Below are 24,916 nucleotides of genomic sequence, written 5' to 3' on the forward strand. Positions count from 1 at the left end.
CTCGCGCACGGCGCATGCGCAGTGATCCCCGCGGCGGCGGCGGCACGTCGCTGGGAGGCGGCGTAGTGGGGAGCCCGGATGTGTCAGTGTAGGGCGGTATGAGGAGACCGCAGGGGACAGCAGGCAGTGGTGTCCGTCTCAGGTGAGGTGGGAGGGGCCGTGCGGGGGAAGAAGCTGAAGGAATCGGGTGAAGAAATCGCCACAGGGACGGGGGGAAGGTAGTGCCGTCCCCTCGCCGCTTGCTTCCGAGAGGTTGCGGCGGCCCTGCGGTACTACTGGGAAGTGAGGGACCCACCCAGGTCTACCAACCCCCACCCCCGCTTCTCCGCCGGCAGTTTAAATGGCGCTGCGACAGGAGTGGCTCCTTGCCAAATAGTGAGGTATGAAACGTAAGGGGACTCCGAGTCATACAGCGCATGCGCAACCGCACTGCCAGAAAGTGAACCACGAGGGGAGGGCGAAGCAGGCGGGGCGGGGTCGGGCACGCATGCGCGGAAGTCGGAGCGGTAGCAAAGGGCGCATGCGCAGGAGGAAGTCGAGGCTCTTGACTGGGTGTTGTGTGTGGGAATGCGCGCGTGCGCAGTGGCCGGGAACGGGGGGGGACGTGGGGGGGTTAGCGCAGTGCGCGTGCGCGGTCGGCAGGGGAGCGCTGGGAACGGCCATATCCTGCTCGTCAGGTCGGCGCCTGCGCAGTGCGCTTCTGCGGGGACCTGCGGAATACTGAGCCACAAGGAGCGTGCGGGACCAATCGGAGGAGGAAGACATGCTGCCAAATAGTGAGCTCCAGCTGCTGGTGTTCTCCTAGGGGGGCCGGCTGCGGAGCGGGGGGGCAGAGTCTGGGGGTCTCCATCCCCACGCGCCGCAACTGTCGTGGCCGGGCCGCTCTGCCTTCCCCCTGCCGCCCTGAGGGGCTTTTCGGGCTGGGAGGTAAGAGCTGAGGGAAGGGGCAGGAGCTGAGGGGTTGTGGGGGGGGACAGTGGATGGGGGGGGGGCGTGTGGGGGAGTGGGAGAAGTTGTGCGGCTGCTGGGGTGCGGGGAGCTGCGTGAGGGAACACGAGTGGGTGGGAGGGAGGAGTGGAAAAGCTGAGGTTGGAACGTATCGCCATAAAGGGCTGACAGGTCCCGGCCTGGCGTGGGGCACAGCTGCAAAACGGGAGAGCCCACAGCGCGGCGTGCTTCGTGGGCTCCATGGTGCAGCATCATCGTGCTGGGAAGGCGTGGAGGGCAGCTGGGGGTGCAGATAGCGGGGTCTGGTGTGACCCCTCTGCCAGCGGGGTCTGCTGGTGGTGCAGCTCACAGAAAGCACCGGCTTCGTTGGTGATGGATGGTGGTAGAATGGGAATCCCGTGGTGATCCCAAAGCTGGTTGTGAAACCCGAGTTGTTTTTCTTTTTTTTTTTGGGGGGGGGGGTGGATTTCTTGTTTTCTGTCACTCACGCTTATTAGATAGGAATGCACATTGGGAAAAAAAAATCTTGTGGTCTTTTATTTTACTTTATTGCAGTTGTTTGGTGTGAAACTGTGTAAAAGCATTGAGATTTCACTCTTGTTTGTGTTGTTTTTTTTTTTTTTTAGTGATAGGACAAGGGGGAATGGGTTTAAACTAAGACGGGGGGGTTTAGGTTGGATATTAGGAGGAAGTTTTTCACACAGAGGGTGGTGAGGCACTGGAACAGGTTGCCCAAGGAGGCTGTGGATGCCCCATCCCTGCAGGCATTCAAGGCCAGGCTGGATGTGGCTCTGGGCAGCCTGGGCTGCTGGTTGGTGACCTGCACACAGCAGGGGGTTGGAACCAGGTGATCATTGTGGTCCTTTTCAACCCAGCCCATTCTGTGATTTATAAAACAAAAATCTTTCTTTGGTTATTTAAAAAAAAAAAAAAAAGCCAAATTAGTAAAACATAGTGAAACTGTATGAGTAAAATGATGTGAAACATATAATGGGATTGCTGCTTTTTCGGTGACGTTTTCTAACCTCTGGTTAGATTTCCTTACATCACTTGTTCCACTGTAACTTGAATAAAAGCCACTTTTTATTTATGGTACTTTGTTATGGATGGGTGTTGATGTCAGGACAAGCAGGAGTACATCAGGAGTTGTCATCCTGTCACTGTATCAGTAGAGGACAGTCATACAAAACAACTGTACCTGCCTTGAGATCATAAAAACTGCTGCCAAGTATGACATCCTGATTTAAAGCTCAGCATCCTTATTGCTGTTGGAAGTCTACATGTTGCCTCCCCAAAAACCTCCAGGATTTGCAAATAACTGCAGATAATGAACGGCATGAAAGCAGGACAGCTGTGTTTTGCTTCATGGTCTCAATGAGCGGTGCCACCACTGCTCCCAAATCACAGTGGAGCCTCTTAAAAAATTACTTCTTTTGCAAGTGCTCTTTAATGCAGAGATGGTATCGGTGCTGGCACTGTTGTGGGGTGTATTAGACCTGAGGAATGTTAAGAACAATTCCATTCACCAGAATTTCTTCTGTTAGTTTTCCCTGAGCCAGTTTGACCGGTGGGGTGTGGGTGATGGGGGTTAATATCTGGACGGAGTTGGTATTAGCACCACTGTGAAGCCAGTTCGTTGCCCTGTGTGATTTTCCAGACACTTCAACAATAAGAGGGACTTCCCAGCTTTGTTCTTGGCACACCCTTCTGTTCGGTGTTGTTCTATTCTGCTGCTGGCCTGTAAACTTGGAACTACCTGCTTTAATTCCTGCTCCTTACTTCTGTTCGGCACGCAGCTGGCAAAGATGTCTTGTTGTTGTGTTATCAGGAGCTGTTGCTGTGTTATCAGTTGCATTCCTACACTCACATTTGAAAGTATCTGCTGTAATTTTGTTAAATCCCCTCTCTCCTCCTAGTTCTGGCATAATTTTCTGCACAATTAGAGTATTATATAAGATCGTGCTGTATTACTCCTATTTCTTGCTGCTGATATTTTTTCTGCTCGGCACAGAGAGGAAATACAACATAAATATGTTGGTTTTTATTTCTTTAAGCCTCTATGGAGAGAATTTTGAAGGTATCAATTCCTGATTCTCAGGTGATGAGTTGCTCCTCTGTTCTGTCTTGTGCAGAATACTCAGAGACTTAAATAAAGCATTTGTCCCAAGATCTGGAAACACATAACAGTGCAGGAAACCAGCATGGGATTAAAGTACTCATACTTTAATATGCTTCCCTTGAGAAGGAAAAGCTGTTGTTTTTATAAACTATATCTGTAGGTACATTTAGTACTTCTTCCTCAGTTTCTGTTCTCAGGTGTCCTTTTACTGAACTCTCTTTTGAAAGGAAGGAGTTGAATGATTCTGGAATTCTCCTCTTTGCTGATATGCATACCTGAATATTGCAGCATCCATCAGATGTCGTTTGCTTTTTTCTTTCCCCTCTGCATTTTTAGGACAACAAAAGATGCAGAACCACTGACTGTGTAGCAAACACCCCAAAAAAACTTGGGAGTTCATTTTATTCTGAGTCAGCTCTTTGGCTGCAGGCAGGAGTGGCACTGCTGTGTTCCATGAGACGTAGTTGGCCCTTACAGCTCTTAAAGTCATATTCAAATTGATAAATGGAGATCACTTGTTTGGCCTTTCAGAGCCTGTGTTGTGGTGGTTTTGGGTGGCTGTGCACGTGGAAAATGGCTTTTGCTGGCAATGTGGCATTGTGTGTCGTGCATTTAAATCGGGCTGATGTGAAGCTTGGGCAGTGAATCATGTCAACTAGTGTCAGTGCTAGAAAACTGAGCCAATGTCTGATAACAAATCACTTACCTGCAAAAAGGAATGTCCTTGTATATGCTTTTAGTTGTCTCGTATACAGAATGTTAGAATATTCACTTGAAAATATGCTAGTTCTTAACCATTTTTAATGCTACAGAACCTCATAAGTTTAGTAATAACGTTTCTAAAAAATATACAGGAAGGTTTGGAGCTCAGTACACTTAAATTTATTACATATTGAGAAACATTTTGTGGTGTTGGATGTGTAAATTTATGTAGGGCGTGTAGTTGGATGCTGGTGTACTTAAACTGCTGACTGCTAGTTGGAGTTCTGTGAATCACTGCTCTTTCTTTGGAGCTAACGTGGCTTCACTTACAGCTGGAATGCTTTCCTGTGTGACAGCAAACACAGCAATACAGCATCAGTCTGAAAAGCCCAATGGGAGCTGCAGAACTTTGAGCATTAAACTCTTGTAACAGTCATTGTGCTGGGATGGTCCCTAAAAGTTCCTGAAAAGATTTCTTGCACTTAAACAGCAATGTATAATTTTCAGGTAGTTTTTTTTTTCCTCCTTTCCATCAGAACTAATTGTCATTATCTCAATAAACAAGCATCTCTCAAGTGTGTGCAACAGGTGAGCATCTCTCTAGGGCTGTGGCAAGTACTGATATTTAAGCAAAACAATCTGGGAAATGAAGGTGATCTAGAGAGGAAGTTCCGGATCTCAGAGCCAAACAAGAAGTAAAACTTTGCTTGTGGCACTCAATCAGGTGCAGGATGAATTAATGTGGTTTTAGTTACTGTTCTGCACTCATTCTTCTCTCGTTGCTGGAGAAATATGCTCAGCAAATCATAAATGAGATGGTAATTGTATATAGCAGTGGTTTACTTCACTGAGGGCCTTCACAAGGTTATCAAGTTTGTTTTTCCAGCCTAGGCTTTAAAACTAGCGAGGCCTGACTGAAATCTTCAACTCATTCTGATTTTTGATTTAAAGTAGAGGATTTGCCTTTGTCTGAACGGAAGCTCAGAGATGCTTCTAGCGATGAGACTGGAGAGCAGGTGGAGACAAACACCCTCAGTCTGGGGCTGCTGTAGAGCAATGCAGAGGAGCTGCCTGGCTGCCTCCCAAGTGTTGCTGCATAAAGAGGCTGGAACAGACGCTGCCTGCATTGATGTAAAAGTTTTCAGTTAACTTGGCTGTAATCATGCCTACAGATGAACTGTTTTGTCTGTTACGGAGTGTTGCCATATATATATTTTAAACCCTCTGAAGAATCTATTATCTTATGGTAGAAGCATCACACAGTGTTCGCTGTGTGCACAGAGAGCAGCTGCTGGGGCTGCCTGTCCCGACCGACACTTCAAAATGAGAGCAGCCACATTGGGGCCTTGGTTTCCTCACTTGCATCTTTGTAGAAGTGTCTGACCTCAACAAGTTGTGATTAAAAACCACACACGTCACTTTGATGAATTTCCTAGAAGTGCTTGTGGCTGGTGAATGAAATTCGGAGAACGATATTTCATTGCTGCTTTGGAGATGCAGGCTGTTTTCTTAAGGTTTCCTGTTGGCTTCTGGTTCTGTTGCTGCTGCTGCTTATGGAGAAGAATAGAGTGTGTGTATGGGCATTGGAGTCGAGAAGTGTTGAAAATTGCTGTTGTGGTGAATTTTACCTTACAGCCCTCTGCTTTTCAGCAAGTGGGATTACAGGGAAACGGCCCAAGTTTAAATGTCATAAATATTTATTCAGATGCTTCCTGAAATGTTCTACAAGGTGTTGGTCTGATCTGGGAGCCCACCTTACCAGAGCTGAAAGAGAGAGAAGTCCCGATGCTGCCTGATAGCTGCAAGTCTTAACTTCTGTTATTTGATTTGTCTCTTGTAGCAGGTATCTGATATTTCTCTTTTGGATAATGTTACCCAGTAGCTTACTGAGTTTTGCTCTTGATGGGGGGAAATAGTGGGAAAGCTCCTTGTAGTGCTATTTCCAATGGTGGAAGGAGAACCAGGCAGGAATGAGAAGCAGCAGTAACTGTGGTTTCTGTGAGCCTGGGTTTTAAGCAGCTTATGGAGGTGGCTTGTTGTTGCAAGAAGGAAAATAAATTTATGTATCTTCTGGGAATTTATTTTTGTGCACTTTTATATTTCCCCTTTGTTTTTAAAAGATTCCATAAATAGCTTATGCCAACATCAGCTTAGAATGCATGACCAAAACAAAAAGTTCGTTCCCAGATATTTCCTTTGGGAGTTTGCACTGAAAACACAAATGAACATCAATGCCAACCACAGTGCCAGGAATGCACCTCACTGCCCTGCTTCCCCAGTGCCACTGATACAAAGAGATACAGCACTGCCCATGGCCCTTCTTCCCTCTATTAGAAATATACTAAATATAGAATCTCAGAGCTACCAACATTTTTCTTTGTTCTTTGTCTTACTAATTAGATAATCTGGGTTTGAATGGTGAGGATATTCAAATAGGGGTGTAGGCGAATGCTGTGATTGGGTTATTTTCAGTGTGATTTATGGTCAGCTGTGAGCGTTTTGATGTTAATGTGAGTTAGGTTATTAAAGTGGTGCTAAGCAGCACCAGCATGCCTTATTGAAGTGGGTGTGATGAGTTCTGTAGAAAACACAGTGCTGATTCATGAGGAAAATGAAGCTGTTTTGGAACTGGAAGGTTGGGATTTGGTCCTCATTTCCTTCCTCTATTTTTGCCTTTTCATGTTGATGTTTGATCCGTTCACAGAAAAGCAAAGTGAAAAAAGAAAGGAAAGGACTCTTCCTGCCCATACAGATACGTGTGGGAGAAGCATCACCCAACAGGACAGGCAAACAGGAGTGTTTGCAGTGCTATTTATGAGCTGTTAGGAATAAGCTCTGGAATGAGCTTTCTACTGAAATGAAGCAAGCTGCTGGCTTTATTTTCAGGCATCTCCAAAAAGGTGGGATTTCACACTGTTTTCTAAGGGTGGTTTCATGTGAGTGCTCTTTGGCACTCACTCAATCTTTATGTTTAGCAACGAAAGTAATTCTTACAAGCATTTTGAAGTCATGCTGCAATTACAAGCAGGTGACAGCACCCAGTAACTGGATGCCACGTTTTTGCCACGTGTTGTAATCTCTACATTTATTACTTGAAAGCTCAATTTCCAGAATAATAGTGGCAGAAACAGTATTCCAGCTCAGGTTGATCTTGATGAGCTCTTAGAAATATTAATGCAAGATGGCAACTGGAAAACATTATATGAAGACTACCAGATGTTTATATTGCTGGAAAGTTGATCTGAATAAAAGGTTTTGGTGGGGATTTTGGTCTTGGTGGCTTGCAGGAGATCAGACCTGCAGTCCCATTGGAATGTTTCATTGCTACTTGGTACAGTGCACCAATGCATCATCTAAACTGAAAGTGTTCATAGGCAGTAACAAAACCTTCCTTTTTAAAATGAAGAAGGCAGAAGCGTGTGCTCCATTCAGAGGTTGTGGAAGCCTGAAGTTGGTGCTGGATTAACGAGTCTTGTGATGAGAGGAAGAACGGAGGTGAAAAGCACAGTAAGGGGAGGCTGCTTGCTTTTAAGAATGTGATTACTTCTGCATGTGGATGTGATTCTAACGTGCTTTGGGTAATTTATAGTTGGGGTGAGGTGTGATTAAAGGGGATACGCTTTTCTGCATCTGTTCAAACACTATACAGAGCTATCTTAGAAGAATGGCAAAGCTGCAGCTTAATTTAATGACTGCAGAGCAGAAACGTTAAGTGGAGGATTTGTTACAAAAGGAGATGGTTATCTGGAGGGCTCTTGGCTGCTTTTTACCCCTGACTTCAACTGTCTTCCTTGGTTTTGGTTGTTTGGTATTTATCTGATGTTTGGAGAGGAGGGCAACAGCTGGTAGATGGTCTCAAAATAATGTTGGTACTTCTTTATTTTTTTTATATATATGTAAAACTTGTGATTCTCCTTACAGTGCTGACCTTTTGCTGGCAGTGCTCCCTGTTTCATTTCCTCTTTCCTTTCCCATGCTCTAATAGTTTCATACAAATGATGACTTCTGTAGATGAACCAACTTTTTTCTTTTTTCTTTTTTTTTTTTTTTTGCTTTATAACACAAGAATTAATTTAAGGGGAAAAAAAATTGAACATTCCAAAAATAAGGGATTTTTTCTTGGAATCTTTTGAAGTGCAGTTTTAGTAACTGAGTTCTGCTGTGTTATAATTATTGTATTAATTATGTAGAAAATCGGGTTTTTTTGTTTGTTTGTTTTTTTAGATAACTGACTTGCAATGAATTATCTGGAATAAACTGGGTGGAGGGGTGTGTGTGTGTCTGCATCAAAGTCATCTTCTCATGCGGTGTCCAGAGGGCCCTGCTGTGACCTCATGAATTTGGATGTAATAATAACTTTGGTGTAATAGCAGTGAAATGGAAGGCTGTATTTTTAGTTTAGATGCCCATCCAAGTTCCTGAATGCTGCTGACGACCGGGGCAGCTTGCAAGCAGAATTGGGACTGATAAATGGTGGCTTGAAGAGAAAAGCACAGACATTCAGCTCTGGGAGAGTTCTCCTGTACTGTGTTTCCAGCAGACCAGGTTATCTATGTGTTCTGCATCCCAAATGAGACCTTATGGGCTTCTCAGCCTATTAAGCATATTCCATTGAATGCCAGTCCGTTCCTTCCCATTTCTCTGCTACGATGGAGATTTTTCCTGTGTTATTTTCTAACTGTGTTTGACACAAAGCTCCATGTGTCGCTGTGAGTTGATGGCACTTAAGGAGCAGTGTCCTCTACTGCTCTGTGTTTCCCTGGGCCCGACTTCAGCTTGCCTTTGGAGCCGGCCAAGGTTTCCTGCTGCAGTAGGGTGTGATGTGATGGCTGTAATCTGTGATGGCTGTAATCAGTGCTGCTTGGCAGCCATTAGTGCAGGCTGGGAGTGCTTTGCTGAGCCCATCATTGCTTCCCTCTCTGATATTCCAAGCAGGAAAAGTGTGTCCTCTTTAGCATACACATTAAAATCTGAAAACTGCCTCATCCACTGCTTAGATGGCATTGCATACCACCTTGCTCCTTCTGTTAACTTGCCTTTTTTCCTTCTTTATGGCAGCAGATTGAGTCTTCCCATTGTCCTTCCCAAGGCTGTGAAGAATGCAGGAAGATAATGGTCTTTTCCTGTGCTTCCATTTCTCATCCCACTTGTTTTATTGCTTCTTTTATCTTTGTCTCACTCCTTTTCTCTGCATGTCCTGCTGCTTTTGGGCAGTTTAGGTCTGCTCTTGGATAGTCATTGATAATGTTGCTTGTCTGTTAAGCAAACAGCCGTTTTTGAAACAGTTAATTGAAAGACATTTGTTTTACACTCACTGAATAATGCTCTCAGGAAAGGAATACACTTGAAATTTTCTATTGTAAGCTACTGGTTCCTTAAAAGGTAATTAACTTATCTTGAGAAGAAATTAATGTGCTCTTTGGCAAAACTGAGTCATTTTGAGACCTGGTCTAGTGTTACTGGTTGAGCTGATAATCCCCAGCTCTATTGGGTCAAATCTCTGCTGCTGTTTTGACTGCTGATCCCTACAGCGGATGGAGTTTTGAACTGAGATGTCTGGGTATGGCTGCTAAGTCAGGGGGTAATTAGTAGGACAGAGTGGAAACGAGACATTTGTTGTGCTTGAGAAGAGCCTGAGAAGAGCTCTCATTCCTAGAGGAAATTTCTTCATCTGGAAGTAGTTGCAAATGAGGTGAAAATTTACTCTTTCTTCTCTTAAAAATAACAGTAATGCAGTGTTTGTATGCCAGAAACAAGTGCTGTTTGTGATGATATCCAAGAAAGTAAGAAACTTGCAGGCTGTACCTGGGCTATTAAGGATCCATAAGATAATACTTTTGTTTTTTTGTTTCCTGACTTGATACTTATCCCTTCAAGTCTGTCCTGCCTTTCCTGGCCGTAAGGAATTCTGATATCCATGCTATTTACAAAATGTCTTCTTAAAACCTCTGCCTGCACCACTTTCTGATCAGCTCCTGCTTCAGAGCTGCCGGGCTGTTGCTAAAGGCGTGTGAACTGGTAAGGCATTAAGTGTTATGAGCAAATAAACACCGGGGGGAGCCTGCTGATTTCAGAAACTGCACGCATGGAGTGCATTAAGTCAGCTGTTGTTCCTTTTTAAAATGTGTTTAATATTGGTCCATACCAGAAGAGCTAGTCAGTGTTTGAGGGTGGAGTGGCGCACAGACGTTGCTGAGGCACACTCCTAAGGCTGTGTTCAGTGAATTTGTGTGTGTGCTTGGTAAGCAAGGCAAGTGGCAAATTTTTCCTTGCCATTTTTACAAAAAAAAAGAACAAACAAAAGAATAGGATATTGTATTTATTTTATTATGGTTTGAGCTAGGGATATGTTCTGGTTTAACTTTTTTTTTTTTTTCTCATCTGTATTAAATTGCCTCCCCAAAGGTCTGCAGATAGCTTTGACACACTGTGCTGGAAGTATTTTCCAAATAATAGGAAATCTCTAAAATCTGGACCCTATGTCTCCTTTGGGCCTTTCTAAAAGGGTAACGAATGACGTGCTGGCATGCAGCAATTCTATTAGCACACTGTCACAACTTTTATTACCACCTGCCTGTCCAAGCCATCTGGGAGGAAAGGACATCAGAGATAGAAGTGACAGTTACTCATAGGAAATTAAATAGTCTTGTGTGTCTTAAGCTTGTGCGTTTGTCCAGCCTTTAGAGCACAGCTTTCTAAAACTTCTTCCGTGAAGTAAGGTGGAAGTAATGCTTTGAGACATCTTAAAACCCAGTGGAAATGCAGAAAATAGCTGTGAAACTTTTGATTTTTCTTCAGGAAGTTTCAAAATCTCTTGACTTCCTGTTATATGACTGATGGCTGTGGTCTTAGGGAGTTTGCTCCTTGGACATTGTGGGGGTGCAGGGTTGTGTCTGCTTTCAGGAAAGTCCTCAGCATCTCAGGGTGCTCCAGCAGCCGTGATCAATATACCATCACAGAATAGGAGCAAATGTCTCCTCATTAATCCCTGATTTTTGTGCCAGGAGTGAGGTGTTGCCACTAAATTTGGTGTGTTTGAGAAAGTTAAAAGCCTCCAGCAGGTCTCTGTAATCACCTTCAGTGTTAATTTTGTTATTTGATTGATTCAGTGCACCAAAGTTTTCCTGCAGAAACCTGCCTGATGTTATAGGTCTCTGATGTGGAAGTAAACCAGGCTCATCGTCACTCTGACACCAGTGCAGGTGAGCAGCTTTGTGGCATCACTGCAGAACAGAACCCTGGTGTTGCCATGCAGTCGTGGCTGATGACTCTCAGCTGTTGGAAAGTATCCTGCAGTGATCAGCTGTGCCTGAATCCCTGCAAGGAGAGAACCAGACAGGTTTGGAGCCCTGGGCTTTAATTCCAAGAGCTGTTTTGGCTAGGTATGTTAGGCAGCAACTATATTTCTAGGAAATAAAGGAAAAAATATCATATTCTGTTACTGAGTTATCTTTCTTCTCGTCAAACCTTTCTTTTAGGCTTAGCATCTCCTTGCTCTGTGTGCAGACAGGTTGCATTCAGTGAGCTTAGGAAACTTCATCCTTTCCCTGGTTGCTGTTCTCCTCTGGTGGTTGTGTTTTGTCCCTGTTGTTTGTGCCTGTGTGACTGGGAAACCTGTGCAGTGTAACAGACGAGTACAATAATGTAGATTGATAGGAACAGAGCAGTAAAACAGCCTGAGTGTGGAGTTCAGTGCTTCTGTGAACTCGGAGGGGAAGGAAGGATCTTGGGTCTCTCCTGCCTGTCAGCTAAAACCAACAGAAGGGTGTCTCTCCCCAGCCATGAGAAGCACATGGTGGGTTATCTGTTGCTTGTGCTGCAGTTCAATTTTATCCATCCCCAAATCCCATGGCTGGAGATGGTGAAAAAGAAATGCCTTTGGAGACAAGACCGAGTGTTGCGAGTGGAAAGGTAGTTCAGCCAATTATTCACATCTAGACTCTGCTAATTTTGGCTTAGTTTGAATGGCACAGTGGTTTAATTGAATTTCTTTGGAGGTAATTTTAAGTTTAATGTAATAAAACCTGCAGCAAGTACCTAAGGTGAATACTGACATTGCCTTTTTAGAATGTTGTTTTGTTTAAGCCTTTTCCTCGTTGCATATCCGCAGCACAAACTGCAAGTGCAAGAAATCTGTGAAGCAGTGTGGTTTGACATCAGTGCCAGGGGTTCAGGTCTCTGGGAGTTGTTAGGCCTCAAGTTTTGTTCTGGGAGATGCATTTTCACTGATTAAATAGGCAGCTCTGCAGGGTTAAATACGTATTTCTAAGCAACTGAAAGTCAGTATCTCTTTCAGCGGTTACATGAACTTATTTGTGGTTTTCTAAAGGAAATTAAACCTTAGGAGAAGGGGGGAAAAACCCCAAAACAAATCACTCATTTTTATATTATAAATTGGATTATATCTGTGTGCCAGTATTGTCACACACTTTCTGCAGGTCAGCATAACTCAAAACCCAAGTAAATGGCTGTAAACTGAAGTGCAGACTGAGGGGAGCCTTTCTTAAGAGAGGTCTGGTGTGAGACTCTTGACATGAAAGTGAGGAGTGAGTATGGAGTTCAAGTGGTGGCCTCAGGGTAAGCAGTAAATCCCAAATCAAGTCAGTGGTCTCCTGGTTTTGGACTCCTTGGAGGAAATGACAGGCTGGGTTTATTCCTAGGAAGAGCTGGCATATTGAAAAAATAAGTAGTGGTGGTATATTGCCACCTCAGGAAACATATGGGAGCACTTCCTAATGTTTTGGTGTATAATACAACCTATTCTGAAGGTGTGGGGAGAGAGAAAAAAACATGAGAAGCATGATTGCTTTAACTTGCATGCAGTGAGTTTTAGCAGAGGTCGGGAAGCTTTTTCTTTGTTATTAGTTTTGGTTTCATTTTTTTTGTTCTCTTTTCTTTCTTTTTCTCCCAGTGTGAAGATCTAGCATAACTTTCTTCCCCTGAGTTGTGACATTCTGTTTAATCTTCAAACTGGCGATGTCAAGGGTGCCAAGTCCTCCTCCTCCGGCAGAAATGTCGAGTGGACCCGTGGCAGAAAGCTGGTGCTACACTCAGGTGAGACTGCGCTGTGTTGGGCTGTTCTCGAGGCTGCAAATTAGAACCTGCAGCAAGAGGTTGGTTCAAAACAAATGCAAGGTCCTGGGTTTTCAGAGAATGTGGGATTTGGTAACGGTGGGCGTTGCCATTCACCATGGCAATGACAAGTCATTGTTCTGTGGCACCCATGTTGGAGTGTGGACGTGTCAGGAGGAGTTCTGGTGGTCCAGCTACTGCTGCTAGCTATTTCCAGACTCTTCCCTCCTGTCTAGAGGTTACTTTTACACGAGTGATTCTGTGCAACTTCCAGGATTTCAGTTTTTGTCTTCTAAGACCTTTGTCTTTTATGACCAGTGTGAAAGTGAATGGTCCTAAACCACCTCTTATTCTCGGTTTTAAGATTAAAGTGGTGAAGTTTTCCTACATGTGGACCATAAACAACTTCAGCTTCTGCCGAGAGGAGATGGGTGAGGTGATCAAAAGCTCAACCTTTTCATCTGGAGCCAATGATAAACTCAAATGGTAAGGAATACAGAAGTGAGGTTCACTGTGTTTGTACAACTGTGTGGAAGAGTTTGGGGGTCTGTAACAAAGAAGTATGTTTAAAAAAAAAAGAAAGAAACAACCTGATGCTTCAAGCAAATTCAGGCTTCCTTGGATGCACAACATACAGCACAGTGTTTGGACACAGAACAAATGTGAGGATCTGTCCTTTAGAAATGTTCCTCATGTAATGGAAGACATCAGAAGTTGTAGATGCTGCAGCTAGAAGAGAGACTGCATCCTGCCTTAATGCAGAGGCAAAGCATGGAAGATTAATAATCTGTTATAAATTATTTTCTGTCTTAAATGACTGATGTTCGTCTTGGCCAACTTCTCTTGGAAGCCAATGAGAGTCTACAGCCAGGGCTGTGAAGCTCTATTTCAGCCTCCCAGTTTCAGCCTCTGATACACCATGTGTTAAAAAGCTAATTTTTGCATACACTCTTAAATTCTCTTTCCTGCAGTTTCAGGCTATTTCTACTATTACTTTCTCAGCAGCTTTTTATATATTCAGAGACTTACAAGAGTTCCTTCTATCATCTCTGTATTCTCTATTTCCATTTGCCCGAGAGTTTCTGCTTTTTTAAAGACAACATTTTTACTCTTTTAAAGTCGTTCAAAACCTTTCCTGTTTTCCCCCTGGAAGTGTTTCAGCATTTTTATTTAAATTTCCTTAGTCTAGATAGCAGCAAGCTATCCACTGCCTTATTTAATTTAGGGCTGTGCGTGTGCGAGATATGATTTGTGTTCCCTTCCTTTGGGTGGCAGACCTGTGCTTTCCTCAGACTGCTTTTTGTTATTAAATTACTTCATTTTCTAACCTTTGCAAGTCAGATCTCCTTCTCATGCCTTGGTCTTTCTGATATTTTTTTTTTTGTCACTGTGTGTTTGAGCTGCTGGTTGTTTGGCCTGTTCTTTTCTTTTTGTCCCTGCTTGTTATATTCTGTCTAGTTTCAGATCATAGAACTGCTTATGAGTTAGCCTTTTCCTGCATTTACTATCTTTTCTTAACCAAGGAGTAGTTTTCTCAAAAACAAAGCTGGGGAAAAAAAAAAAAAGCTTTCAGCCTTCTAGAAATCAGGTGTTTCCTTTTGAGTTGCTTCCTCTGCAATTTTAATGGTCAATTTTTGAAAATTTTGCACTTCTCTGAATCTTTAGCCTCTATTCTGCTATTTTTCTGTGGAAGTTGTTATGCACGATGGTTTTTGGTGTATGACATTGCATCCCCATACATAACTCCACTCTTCCCAAGCCCTGTGGTTTTTTTTTAATGATTTACCCATACTATTACTAGGGTATTAATATCCATCTTGAAGATGTAGCCTGAGGCTGACTGAAGCACAGTTCCACTCTGTTTAGCTGTCTGTTATTTCCTTGCGGTTCAGTGGTTGGTAATCAGGACTGTACATTTCTATCATGAACATTCCACAGTGCCCTTCCTTTGAAAGCTGTGGATGACCTGCCAAAAGCTGGTCCTGTTCTCATTCAGCTACGTTCTTCTACAGGTGTTTACGTGTGAACCCTAAAGGCTTGGATGAGGAGAGTAAAGATTATCTATCCCTCTATCTGTTGCTGGTGAGCTGTCCAAAAAGTGAAGTTCGAGCAAAGTTCAAATTTTCCATCCTGAATGCGAAAGGAGAAGAAACAAAAGCAATGGGTGTGTAAAAACACTTTCTGTCTGCAGGGGTCGGTTGTTTGTCTTTTGCTGTTTGATCAAGCAAGTTGTTCAGCTGTTGTTTGAAGCACTGTGTCTTTCTTTCAGAGAGCCAGCGAGCGTATCGATTTGTGCAAGGCAAGGACTGGGGATTCAAAAAATTTATTAGGAGAGACTTTCTTCTAGATGAAGCCAATGGACTTCTTCCTGATGACAAACTCACTCTATTCTGTGAGGTAAGCCTTCCTCTGCTGCTGAAAGAATAGCAGTTCCATTAGCTTCAGGTAGATGTGACCTTATTTTTCATCATTGCTTTTAAGGCGTCAGTGGAGTCAGGAGGAGCAGTGGCTGTTTATTTAACACTTAGATTTTATTTGTGTCTGCTTGTGTGTGCACCTCTGTCTGGGGTGGCTTCTTCTGTGAGTGCTTCATTGCATTTTACTTTCATTTTTTTTTTGCTACTTTATATGTCTTTTACCTGTAAAAATAGTAGAAATTAAGCACATTTGATTATTACTTCCCTACTGATTTAATAATATTAACCATCCCTAATTTAAAATTCACTTAGGTTAATAACCAGTGCTAGCTGTATAGTGGAAATTGTCATACCTCTTACTTGCTTTCTGAGTAAAAAGGACAAGTTTTCTTTATTTTCCTGTGTCTGTGTATCTTACAGAAACAAAAAGCTAAGCTAAATGAATTCCACAGTAACCACAGCTCCTGTTTGTTTTTTCTACAACTTCTTACAAAACTCAGACTTCACTATTTGCAGATGAGTATGCAGTTATTTCTAAAGACAGATGTTTATGTTCAGATGCCTTGATGGGAAAACCTAAACTTTCTAACTCAGTGTCTCCTGAGCTTTTGGTGTCTGTTTCTCTTGTCTTTTAACTGCAAAATCTCTTGTAGCTGTGATTCTTGCCAAAGTACAGGTAGAAAAACTGTCCCGTCTTCAGATCTCTTGCAGTGTGTTTTGTGGGAGTAGTGCCTCTTCTTTTGCTGTGTTTTCTTCCAGGATTGAAAAGACTGCTTCAGTCCAACATTTGACAGCCGTTTGGTTATGTCGTTCAGTTTTGTTGTGCTTGTTCTGTAGCTTTGCCTGGCCATCATAAACGTACACACTCCTAATTTAGCAAACCTACTGATGGATTTGTATTCGTTCAGTCATTTGTTTAAACCATTACTGTCAAGGAGGAAGCTCTTCTTAACACTTGTAGCAATGTGGGGGAAGAAGAGAGCAGTGTCTTTGAGTGACACCTCCTTAGGTTTGGCAGTTAGCCTTTCTTTCATGATAAATGAGCCACAGACCTCAGAACTGTGGTGGTAACTCAAGAATTAATGCTGGAGTGGGGAAATCCACAGCAGTGGTGGCAGCCAGTACCATGTCAAGTCTGCTTTCTATTGAATTATTCCCTTCAAATGCTTCAGCTCAGCATTTTTGTTTGTTCTGGATGAGGAACAAACCCACTGCTTGCTTCACTTGACCTGGATATCTTCTGTTTTCTATTTTGGTTTGTTCTATAGGTTAGTGTATATAAAAAGTCTTAAGTTTATATAGTGATATTAGAGGGGAAAGCCATGCTGTTTGGAAACAGTTTGGAGAGAACTTTCAACAGCTTGTTTTTGTTTTTTTAAGTCTCTTAGGATGTAAGCTAGTGTACCATATGCTCTCCTAACACTTTTCTTCTGGCCGCAGGTGCCGAGTGATGCTGCTACATCTGTACTTCCAACAAGCATGTTTTGTTAGCAGTACTTGATGAGACACTTGTTATTTGGAGATATATTGGGGTTTTCTATAGACTAAAAGGTTGCTCAGCAACTCTGCTACACCTTCTTTGCTTCACAGAACTTTAAAGGAAGAAGCCTTCTGCACTCTGCACAGGGCAGCTCTGAACTCAGATAATGTGTTGCTGAAGATGCTGTCACGACAGAGAACGCTGATCATTGTCGATCATTTTTAGTCTGACCTCATTTGCTTACAGTTGAAGATTCTTCCACCTCTGTTCTGCAGATGGGGTTGATTTGCTCATATCCCATCTGCATGACTATTTGCTGTTTAAATGATATTCCAGCATTATAGGTGAACAAGGGCTGATGAATCTAAAAAAGAATAGAGTTCTCAAAGTTACAGCAGTAATCCTCCTCTGAGCAGCTGGGAATTCTCTTGCTAAGTTGTTGAAAATAGCTTAAGCAAAACTAGCTGCTTTGACACCTGAGTCTGGTCAGTGCTTCAGGTCTACCAGTCTAAACTCCTTTTGTGAAAAGCCACGTGGTAATTTTTTTAATGCTGGTAACGGACTTTGTTTCATATATGAAGATGATTTACTTGTTGGTTTGAGATAGTTTGCACGTCTTTTTGGTGGGTCTGTGATCAGGGTCTGACTCCAAAGGATCTGCATCTTAGAAATGCTTTTTAATGAATCTGAATCTATTCTTCTGTCCTTGAGTCCATTACTAGAAGTTACAGGGCAAAAAGATGTTACAGCAGTCAAATTAATGACAGAGAATATTACCTTTCTCTCAATTGCTGTGGCTAATCATTGTAGTGATCTTTGACAAGCAGCAGCTGGTATTTGTTCATTCTTGGGTGTCATATAGTTTGTACAAGATTCAGGGAATGCCCAAGAGTGTCCACCCTCAGAAACCCACTGGGGGTTTCCTCAAGAGTTGGGCTATGTGCTGTCAGCAGTTTTTCCCTAATAAGGTGTTTCTGTCATCTTTCTCCCTTCATAATTTACTTCTCCTTTTGCTTTACTGGGAAGCTTTCTGTGCTGCCCATTGTTCTCCTCTGGCCATTGTTATTAATAGAACTGAAATTTAACCTGAACCTGACAGCAAATCCAGCAAATGGTTTCCCATATGCTTCCTTGTCAATCAGCTTGTTCCTTTACTCTTTGTTATAACAGGGTAGTATTAGTCATTCTGATCTCTTCTAATTTGAGTCTGCTGCAGAAGGCGTATGATTTACTGCATGTTTAACAATAATGGTTTGCTGCTGAATAGACTCTTAGCTGTTCCCTTTGCGTAGGTTATTCGTCAGCTGGTTTGGCTGCATATGGTCTCTGCCTGGCCATGTCTAGTTTAGAGCAGGTGGTCAGGAATCTTACCAGCCTTCTCCAGAATCTCCTACTTATTTGACGTGAAGTTGCTTTTTTAATTCAGTTTTTATTTCTTCTTTTTCAATGCACTGGAAGCATTGAACTCAAGAATTTGAAATTCTACCACTGAACCAGAAGCAGAAAAGCATTTGGGATGTTCAGAATGTCCTGCACTGATCAGACACTGCTCTTGCATGCATGTATGGATGCAGTGGTTGCTCTGTACATTTCATTTTCATTTGTACTGCTCTCTGTACTGCATTATTGATTTGGGAGGGTTTCAGACTGTTGATAGAAGAAAAAAAAAAATAGGTCAGAATGATGTTTATAAGAACAGAAAAAGAAGATTCTACTTCCCTAGGAAACTACATAATAAAATTGTTGTGATCCTGCATGAAAATGCCATTAATTTATGCACACAGTTTAAAAGTTCCTGAAAGGAAATTGCTTTTCCAGTGTGGAGTTTGAGTTCTTTGTTTATTACCCTGCAGGTGAGTGTGGTACAGGACTCTGTAAATATCTCTGGCCAGAACACTATGAACATGGTGAAGGTACCGGAGTGCCGCCTGGCAGATGAGCTGGGAGGACTCTGGGAGAACTCCCGCTTCACAGATTGCTGCCTGTGTGTTGCAGGCCAGGAGTTCCAGGCTCACAAAGCCATCCTAGCAGGTCAGTATTGAGTTGGATGGGCCTTAGCAGAATGGGAAACAATAACAGTAGCAAGTGAAATACCGTAATATTGAGGTGGTTTTTGTATTACCTCCTTTGAACGAGGTTTCTGCAGCTCTGTAGAGCTGTAGTAAAAGCCTGTTTTGTGAAGTGCTGCAGGAAGATATATCTACTCCTTTTTAATTGCCTGCTTTTTGCACACAAAGAGGACGGTAGGAGGTGTCCTTTGTATCTGTAGTCTACTATAATGCATCCCTAAAGCATTTGTAAGGAGAAGTTACTGGATTATTAGAGTATTTTCTTACCAAATCAAGAAGGATATCTCAATGCCTGTATGCTCTTTTGGCCTTTTTTTTGAAAGGCCTCATGACATCCCTGCATACCCATTCTCAGAGCATGCAGCTACACTGACCACATGACACAATGTCACAATCTGTATGCTTCACCAGCCATTCTCAGCTTGCTCTATCTGCTGTGGGATTTTTTTCTGCATTAAGTAGCAGGACAGTTGTTGAGGTTGGCAGACTGTGCTTATCTCCTCCTGAAGAGCAAAAGGCTTGTCTCTAACTGTTCTGTTTGCTCCCCTGCTGTAGCACGTTCCCCGGTTTTCAGTGCCATGTTTGAGCATGAGATGGAAGAGAGTAAAAAGGTAAGTTCCTTAAGAAGAGAGAACTTTAACAGCTAAATGAATAGCACACTCTGTTCAACTCTTAACATCTCTGGTCAGTCAGTTAAGTTTCTTAGCTGGCATTTGTGATTACTGTCACCTCCTTAACTCTCTTTCTCACATTAGATGCAGTTCTTTGCTTCAGCTATCCTGAAGGGAGAAGGAAGGGATCAAGGAGGCAATTGTTACCTTTGTTACTCTGGGGAAAGAGTTTAGGGTGGGACAGGGAAAAGTAGATGATATACAGTTCTACTCAGAGTTTTTCTTATTCCATCAATTTGTTTGTTTGTTTTTTTTAATTAAGTCGTTCTGAATAGTTTGTAGCAAATCTCCGAATACTGAAAGATCTTGGGTAGAACCTTTAGCATCTTGTCAGAATTTTAACAAGCTTCATTTTTCCAATACAGAATCGGGTTGAAATCAATGATGTGGAACCTGAAGTTTTTAAGGAAATGATGTGCTTTATTTACACGGGGAAGGCACCAAATCTTGACAAAATGGCTGATGACTTGCTGGCAGCTGCTGACAAGGTACAGTTGGGATTTCTGGCCGTTCAGAGAACAAGCAATGACATGTGCCTTGCTTTACTTAGAGCTCTCTGATTCCTGGAGTAAGGTTTTCATGTAATCATTGTGGTTGGGCAGTTTCTTTGAATTGTAATATCAACTGGTTGTGGCTTGTAAGTAAACCTGAACGTGGTATAGATACACTTAAGGTACTTAAATGTATAGCTGCATATCATCAGATATATTGACCAGGAATATCAGTTTCTATTGCTTATTTTTAAGATCTTTTTCTAAAATTTCAGAAAACATTTTTATTCAACATAATCTATAAGAGCTGGAAGTGAGAAGAAAAATTCAATTTTTTTAAATAATTTTTAATTTTTTTTTTTAACACGTTTGTTACCAAATCTCAAAAGTGGTGCTGTGTCTTGGCAAACAGGGCCTGCTGCTTCTTCTGGTCTGGCTGTTATCAGCAGCTTCAAGAGATGCTCTAAAGTGATGGATAGCCAAGAGTGGGAAGGTCCTGTTGTTTATTTTCTTTTTGCAGTGGCAGTCCCTGCTGGTTGTGGAGACAAGGGGTGCACTGGAGAAAGCCCTAATGCATAATCTGTAGTGGTTTTGCAGGCTCTTTGCCAGGGAGGTTCCAGGGATGCTCTGACTGAAGGTTGTTCCTGTAGCAGGCACAGTGCCTTGCCAGCTATCCAGTCTCTGCCTCCTTCCCTTTGCAGCACCAATGATGGAAGAGAGTGCTTTGCTGGCCAGTGAGCCATATTAACCAGTGAAAATTCATAATATATAACCAAAACTTTATTTCCTTTTTTTTTTTTTTCTCTTAAAAGTGAACTTAGTGCTGGTGAAAGATGCCAGTTTGACAGCACTGGAGACTAAGTCCTGAATTTATCCATCGAACAGGTTCAGCACGGGTAGCAGCAGTGCAAGATCCTCCACACTGCCCTGCCATTGTGCCTCAACTCTGACCTGGAGGGACCACCTCTGGGGGTGAGAGCGTAGTTCAGTCTCCGTGCTTCTTCAGTCCTTGGATTCTTTTGTGGGTTCCAGATAGGGTGGTGGATTTTAAGATGTGGATGCATGTAACCTTGTTCCACGCAAACCACTGCACAGCCATTACATTCCCTGTCGCTATGGACCTGGGCTTCATCAGAAATGTTGATTTAAAGGTGAAATGCTCCGTGTGTTGTTATTAGGCCGCTGCAACTAGAATTAAAATGGGAAATAATGCAGGCAGATTCTTGGCTTGATTATTGTAATTGCCACATATTTTATTCAATATTTAAAGAGTGTTGATTGAGAGATCACATGCCATCTTTAACTGAGACAAGTGTAAGCAAGAAGCAGTACATTAAGGCCAGAGTAGGCTTTAACTTTGAATTTCTTGGCTTTTAATGTAGATTTTCTTTCTTTTAAACTCATTGTGCGTCTTTTAAAAGCAGAAATAAAAAAAGTCTTTCAAGAAAACACATAAAGCATCTAATATTTACTCAAGAGACTGAAACAGCTTCTTCTGAGTTCCTCCTACCTCTTGGGGAAAATAAGTAATTAGACTGAAACCAAAACAAAACACGTCTTCTGAACCCAGGAGATACTATTTCAGCCTCTGGAGTAGGAATGCTATTAGGTAGGGCTTTTTTTTCCTCTTTTTTTTTTTAGTTTAGTGTAATTAAGAAAGATGGGGAGGGGGAAATCTCAATACCTGAGAGACCAGAATGGCTACTTTTGCCCAAGTACATAATTAGAAGTTGAGATATTTGTAGTGAAAATCAAAATAAAAACTGTACATGCATAGAAGAGGATATTCAATTTACAAAGGGAATAGTTTAAGCTTTGTTTACTGCATTTTAAGCTACTGACAGACAGTAACATAATGGTTTGCCCCTTCTTTGAAATTGTTTTAGTTATTGATACAGACGAAGTAAATTTGATTTGCCTTCTCAGATGTTCTGATGGGAGAAAACTGTCCTGGTTATGAGTGCCATGCCTCAACTGATGTAATTATTATTGCTGAGTCTTAAGTGAAAGATGTTTTTATAATTTAAAATTATTCCTTTAAATTTAATCGTAACAGAATGAAGATCTCAATAAGAATATAAAATTAATTTATAATAGTAATAGTGCTTATCATATGGCAGGCCCTCCAGTCGCCATGCAGAGGAGCTGGTTACCAACTCTCTGTTCAGGTTGGCAGACCAGTCCTTACAAATCTGGTATCTTTTTGGACTGTGGCAACACACAGTGAAGAACATGCATTTGTATACCAAGCCATCTTGAAGTTGTCCAGAAAAGCCTTACAAACAATTAGAAGGGACTCCCAAATGCATTTCTCTCTCAAATAAGAAATGTTGTCACGAGATCAAGACTGTTCTGTACTGTGCTTCATCCAAAGAACAACAAACTCCATAATCAGATCACACATACCAAGATTTTCAGAAGTATCTCAGTCTCTTAGTGCCCACAACCTGTAATATTTTAAAAGGCTGAGGTTTGGAGTTTGGCCTTTGTTTCTTGACAACAAGTGGCTTATACTTTTCTGACTGTAGACCTTTTTGAAAATCTTGGGTGTGTCTGCTTCTTTCAATACTGACTAAAGTGCTGCAGAAAATAGTGTGGAATTTGTTAGGAGGTTCTCTTGTTCTAAAGCATATCCTTTGAATTTCTCAAATAATTGATCCAACCCAAAGCTGTGGATCTGGAGGAAAAAGAAGATTTGAGGTAAATGCACCATTGAATGGTGTAAATGCTTCAGTTGAGGATGTGAAGTTAGAGTTAGGCTTTTGCTATGACTTTACAGACAGGCTGTAATGTTTTATTTCAGGATGGATAGCCACAAGAAATCAGGGGCATTTATGTAGCATTTTAGTATTTAATTAGTAGCATGTACTTGAGCAAGGTTGGTCATAAATTGCAGACCATTAATGGCAAAGGAACTGAGTGAAAGCTGCCTAAACATCACTGGAACACCTATGGAGCATTCAGTATTAGGTCCCCACTGAATCTGGAGAATAACTGTCATGCAGTAATAAAGTGAGGATGAGATTTGGTTTTAGCGTTTTGTACTTTGAAATCACTGAGGCAGCATTTCAGATCACCTTTAATACTTACTCATTTCAAAGCATGAACACAGCACCAGCAAACCTGTAACACAAGAAGCCTGGGATGAGAGTTATGGTGGGTATGCTTCTTCCCCATTGCTTTCCTCAGGGTGGGTGCATATTGCTTCTTTTTTGCTGATCACTACTTCTTTGAGTACAGTTCAAATCCATATAATAAAGTGAAGAAGTCAGAAGTCTGTTTAGCATTGTAGAGTAGTTTGTTACTGAAGAGTAAAGGAGCACAAGTAGAACTTCAAGCTGAATAGATTTTTGTTGTTGTTGTAATTGCACTTTGGCTTGTGTTTTGCAGTATGCTCTGGAACGTCTGAAGGTGATGTGTGAGGATGCACTGTGCAGTAACCTGTCTGTGGAAAATGCAGCTGAGATCCTCATTCTGGCTGACCTACATAGTGCTGATCAACTGAAAACTCAAGCAGTGGACTTCATTAATTAGTAAGTTTACTCTTGTTTTAGCATGCAACCACTCAGGAACAATCATGTGCAGAGGAGATTTTCCTGGTTTTCAGTTTTAGTTTTTGTTTTTTACAGCTGTCCCGTTGTGATCCTTCTTTTATCTGGCATTTCAGAGGTCCCATTGCCCTAAGGGCTGATAAGTCCTGTCCTACTGGAACAGTTCAGAGTACAGTAGAGCTACCTCTGTGAGATATTTTGGATTTCTTCCTAAGGTCCTGAGAACTCTTAGGTGGTAGTAGTGGATCAGCTAGTCCCTATATTTAAAGACTATTGCAACTACTACTGCTACAGGCCTGTTAGTAGATAGTCACTGACAGCCGCTTTGATGTCCAGAAACGTTTTAATTCTTTGTTAGTTAACACGATTTCTCTGTATTGATTAAAAATGTTGTATGCTGAGGGGTCAGAGTAGATGAGCTTCATGTTCCTACTGCCATCCTCTTGGATGCTGGACAGTTGAAGGACTGTCCAGCATACAATCTTAAAACAGTACACTAAAAAAGTTGGGTATCTCAAGCACATGGAAAACACCTGATTGTTATCCTTTTTGTCTCCGGTCAGTAACTTCATCTTTATTTTCTTATTTCTAGTCATGCTTCTGATGTCATGGAGACATCGGGCTGGAAATCGATGGTAGTATCACATCCTCACTTGGTGGCTGAGGCGTATCGCTCTCTGGCCTCTGCACAGTGTCCCTTTCTGGGACCTCCACGTAAGCGACTGAAGCAATCCTAAAGTCCCGTCTCTCGCAACACCACGTGTTTTTCTGGAAGCAGCATCAGCTGTTGCTGCTCAAACCTTGACCACCAGGTAGACAGCGAAATCTGTGGAGCTTATACTCTGTTGTTGGGGGGAAGAGACTGCTTCGTGACACCCAGACTTTTTAAAACAGCACCAAGTAACTTGGGGAGAGGGGGGAGGGTGGGCCTGGGGCTCTGGGGCTGTTCAACCTAATGAATCCCTGTCGCTGCATCGTCTGTGTGTTCCCTTCAACTTGGCTGAGTCAATTAAGTACAGGGTTCGGTTTAGGTGCCGATCCATGTCAGAATAAACCCAGCAGTGGTACTGGGGAAAACAACATCTCTGCGTCTGGCAGCACAGAACAAACCATCAGATGCCTGGAGCAAGAGGACGTTTTAGTTTTGGAGAGAGCGTTGCGAGGTTAAAAAGAATTTCCAGTGAGGTTCTGGAAAGGAAGTACCTGATGGGAGCTCCAGTAGTATTTATATCAAAAAAGAGAATTTAAGTCCTTCCAGCTGAGCTAAAAACTGGACATTTGTGTAACTCCTTATTGCAATCCAGCAACAAGAAGATCAGTTTCTCTGTTAGTAGCACTTGTATGTTAATTGCAAAAAAAAAAAAAAAAAAAAGAAAGAAAAAAAAAAAAAGAAAAA

The 24,916-nt window shown here is 42.3% G+C and overlaps 1 protein-coding gene across 6 annotated transcripts; it reads left to right on the forward strand.

The window, feature by feature from the left end:
• The first annotated feature begins 2 nt into the window (after positions 1-2).
• SPOP (speckle type BTB/POZ protein) lies at positions 3-24,916 on the forward strand. Of its 6 annotated transcripts, none has more exons than XM_031600832.2 (11): positions 18-380; positions 678-927; positions 12,681-12,823; positions 13,206-13,327; positions 14,854-15,005; positions 15,111-15,238; positions 18,592-18,769; positions 19,363-19,418; positions 19,844-19,966; positions 23,360-23,502; positions 24,113-24,916. In XM_031600832.2, the coding sequence occupies exons 3-11, from the start codon at positions 12,746-12,748 to the stop codon at positions 24,255-24,257; spliced, it is 1,125 nt and encodes a 374-aa protein (XP_031456692.1). In that variant the 5' UTR covers positions 18-380; positions 678-927; positions 12,681-12,745; the 3' UTR covers positions 24,258-24,916. The 6 variants fall into 6 exon arrangements, with proteins under 6 accessions (XP_031456694.1, XP_031456692.1, XP_031456693.1 ...); XM_031600833.2 differs by having other exon boundaries at positions 18-142; XM_031600834.2 differs by lacking the exon at positions 678-927 and having other exon boundaries at positions 3-142.

The sequence above is a fragment of the Phasianus colchicus genome, chromosome 26, assembly GCF_987193195.1.
Source record: "Phasianus colchicus chromosome 26, bPhaCol1.hap1.1, whole genome shotgun sequence".
In the NCBI taxonomy this organism is placed as follows: domain Eukaryota; kingdom Metazoa; phylum Chordata; class Aves; order Galliformes; family Phasianidae; genus Phasianus; species Phasianus colchicus.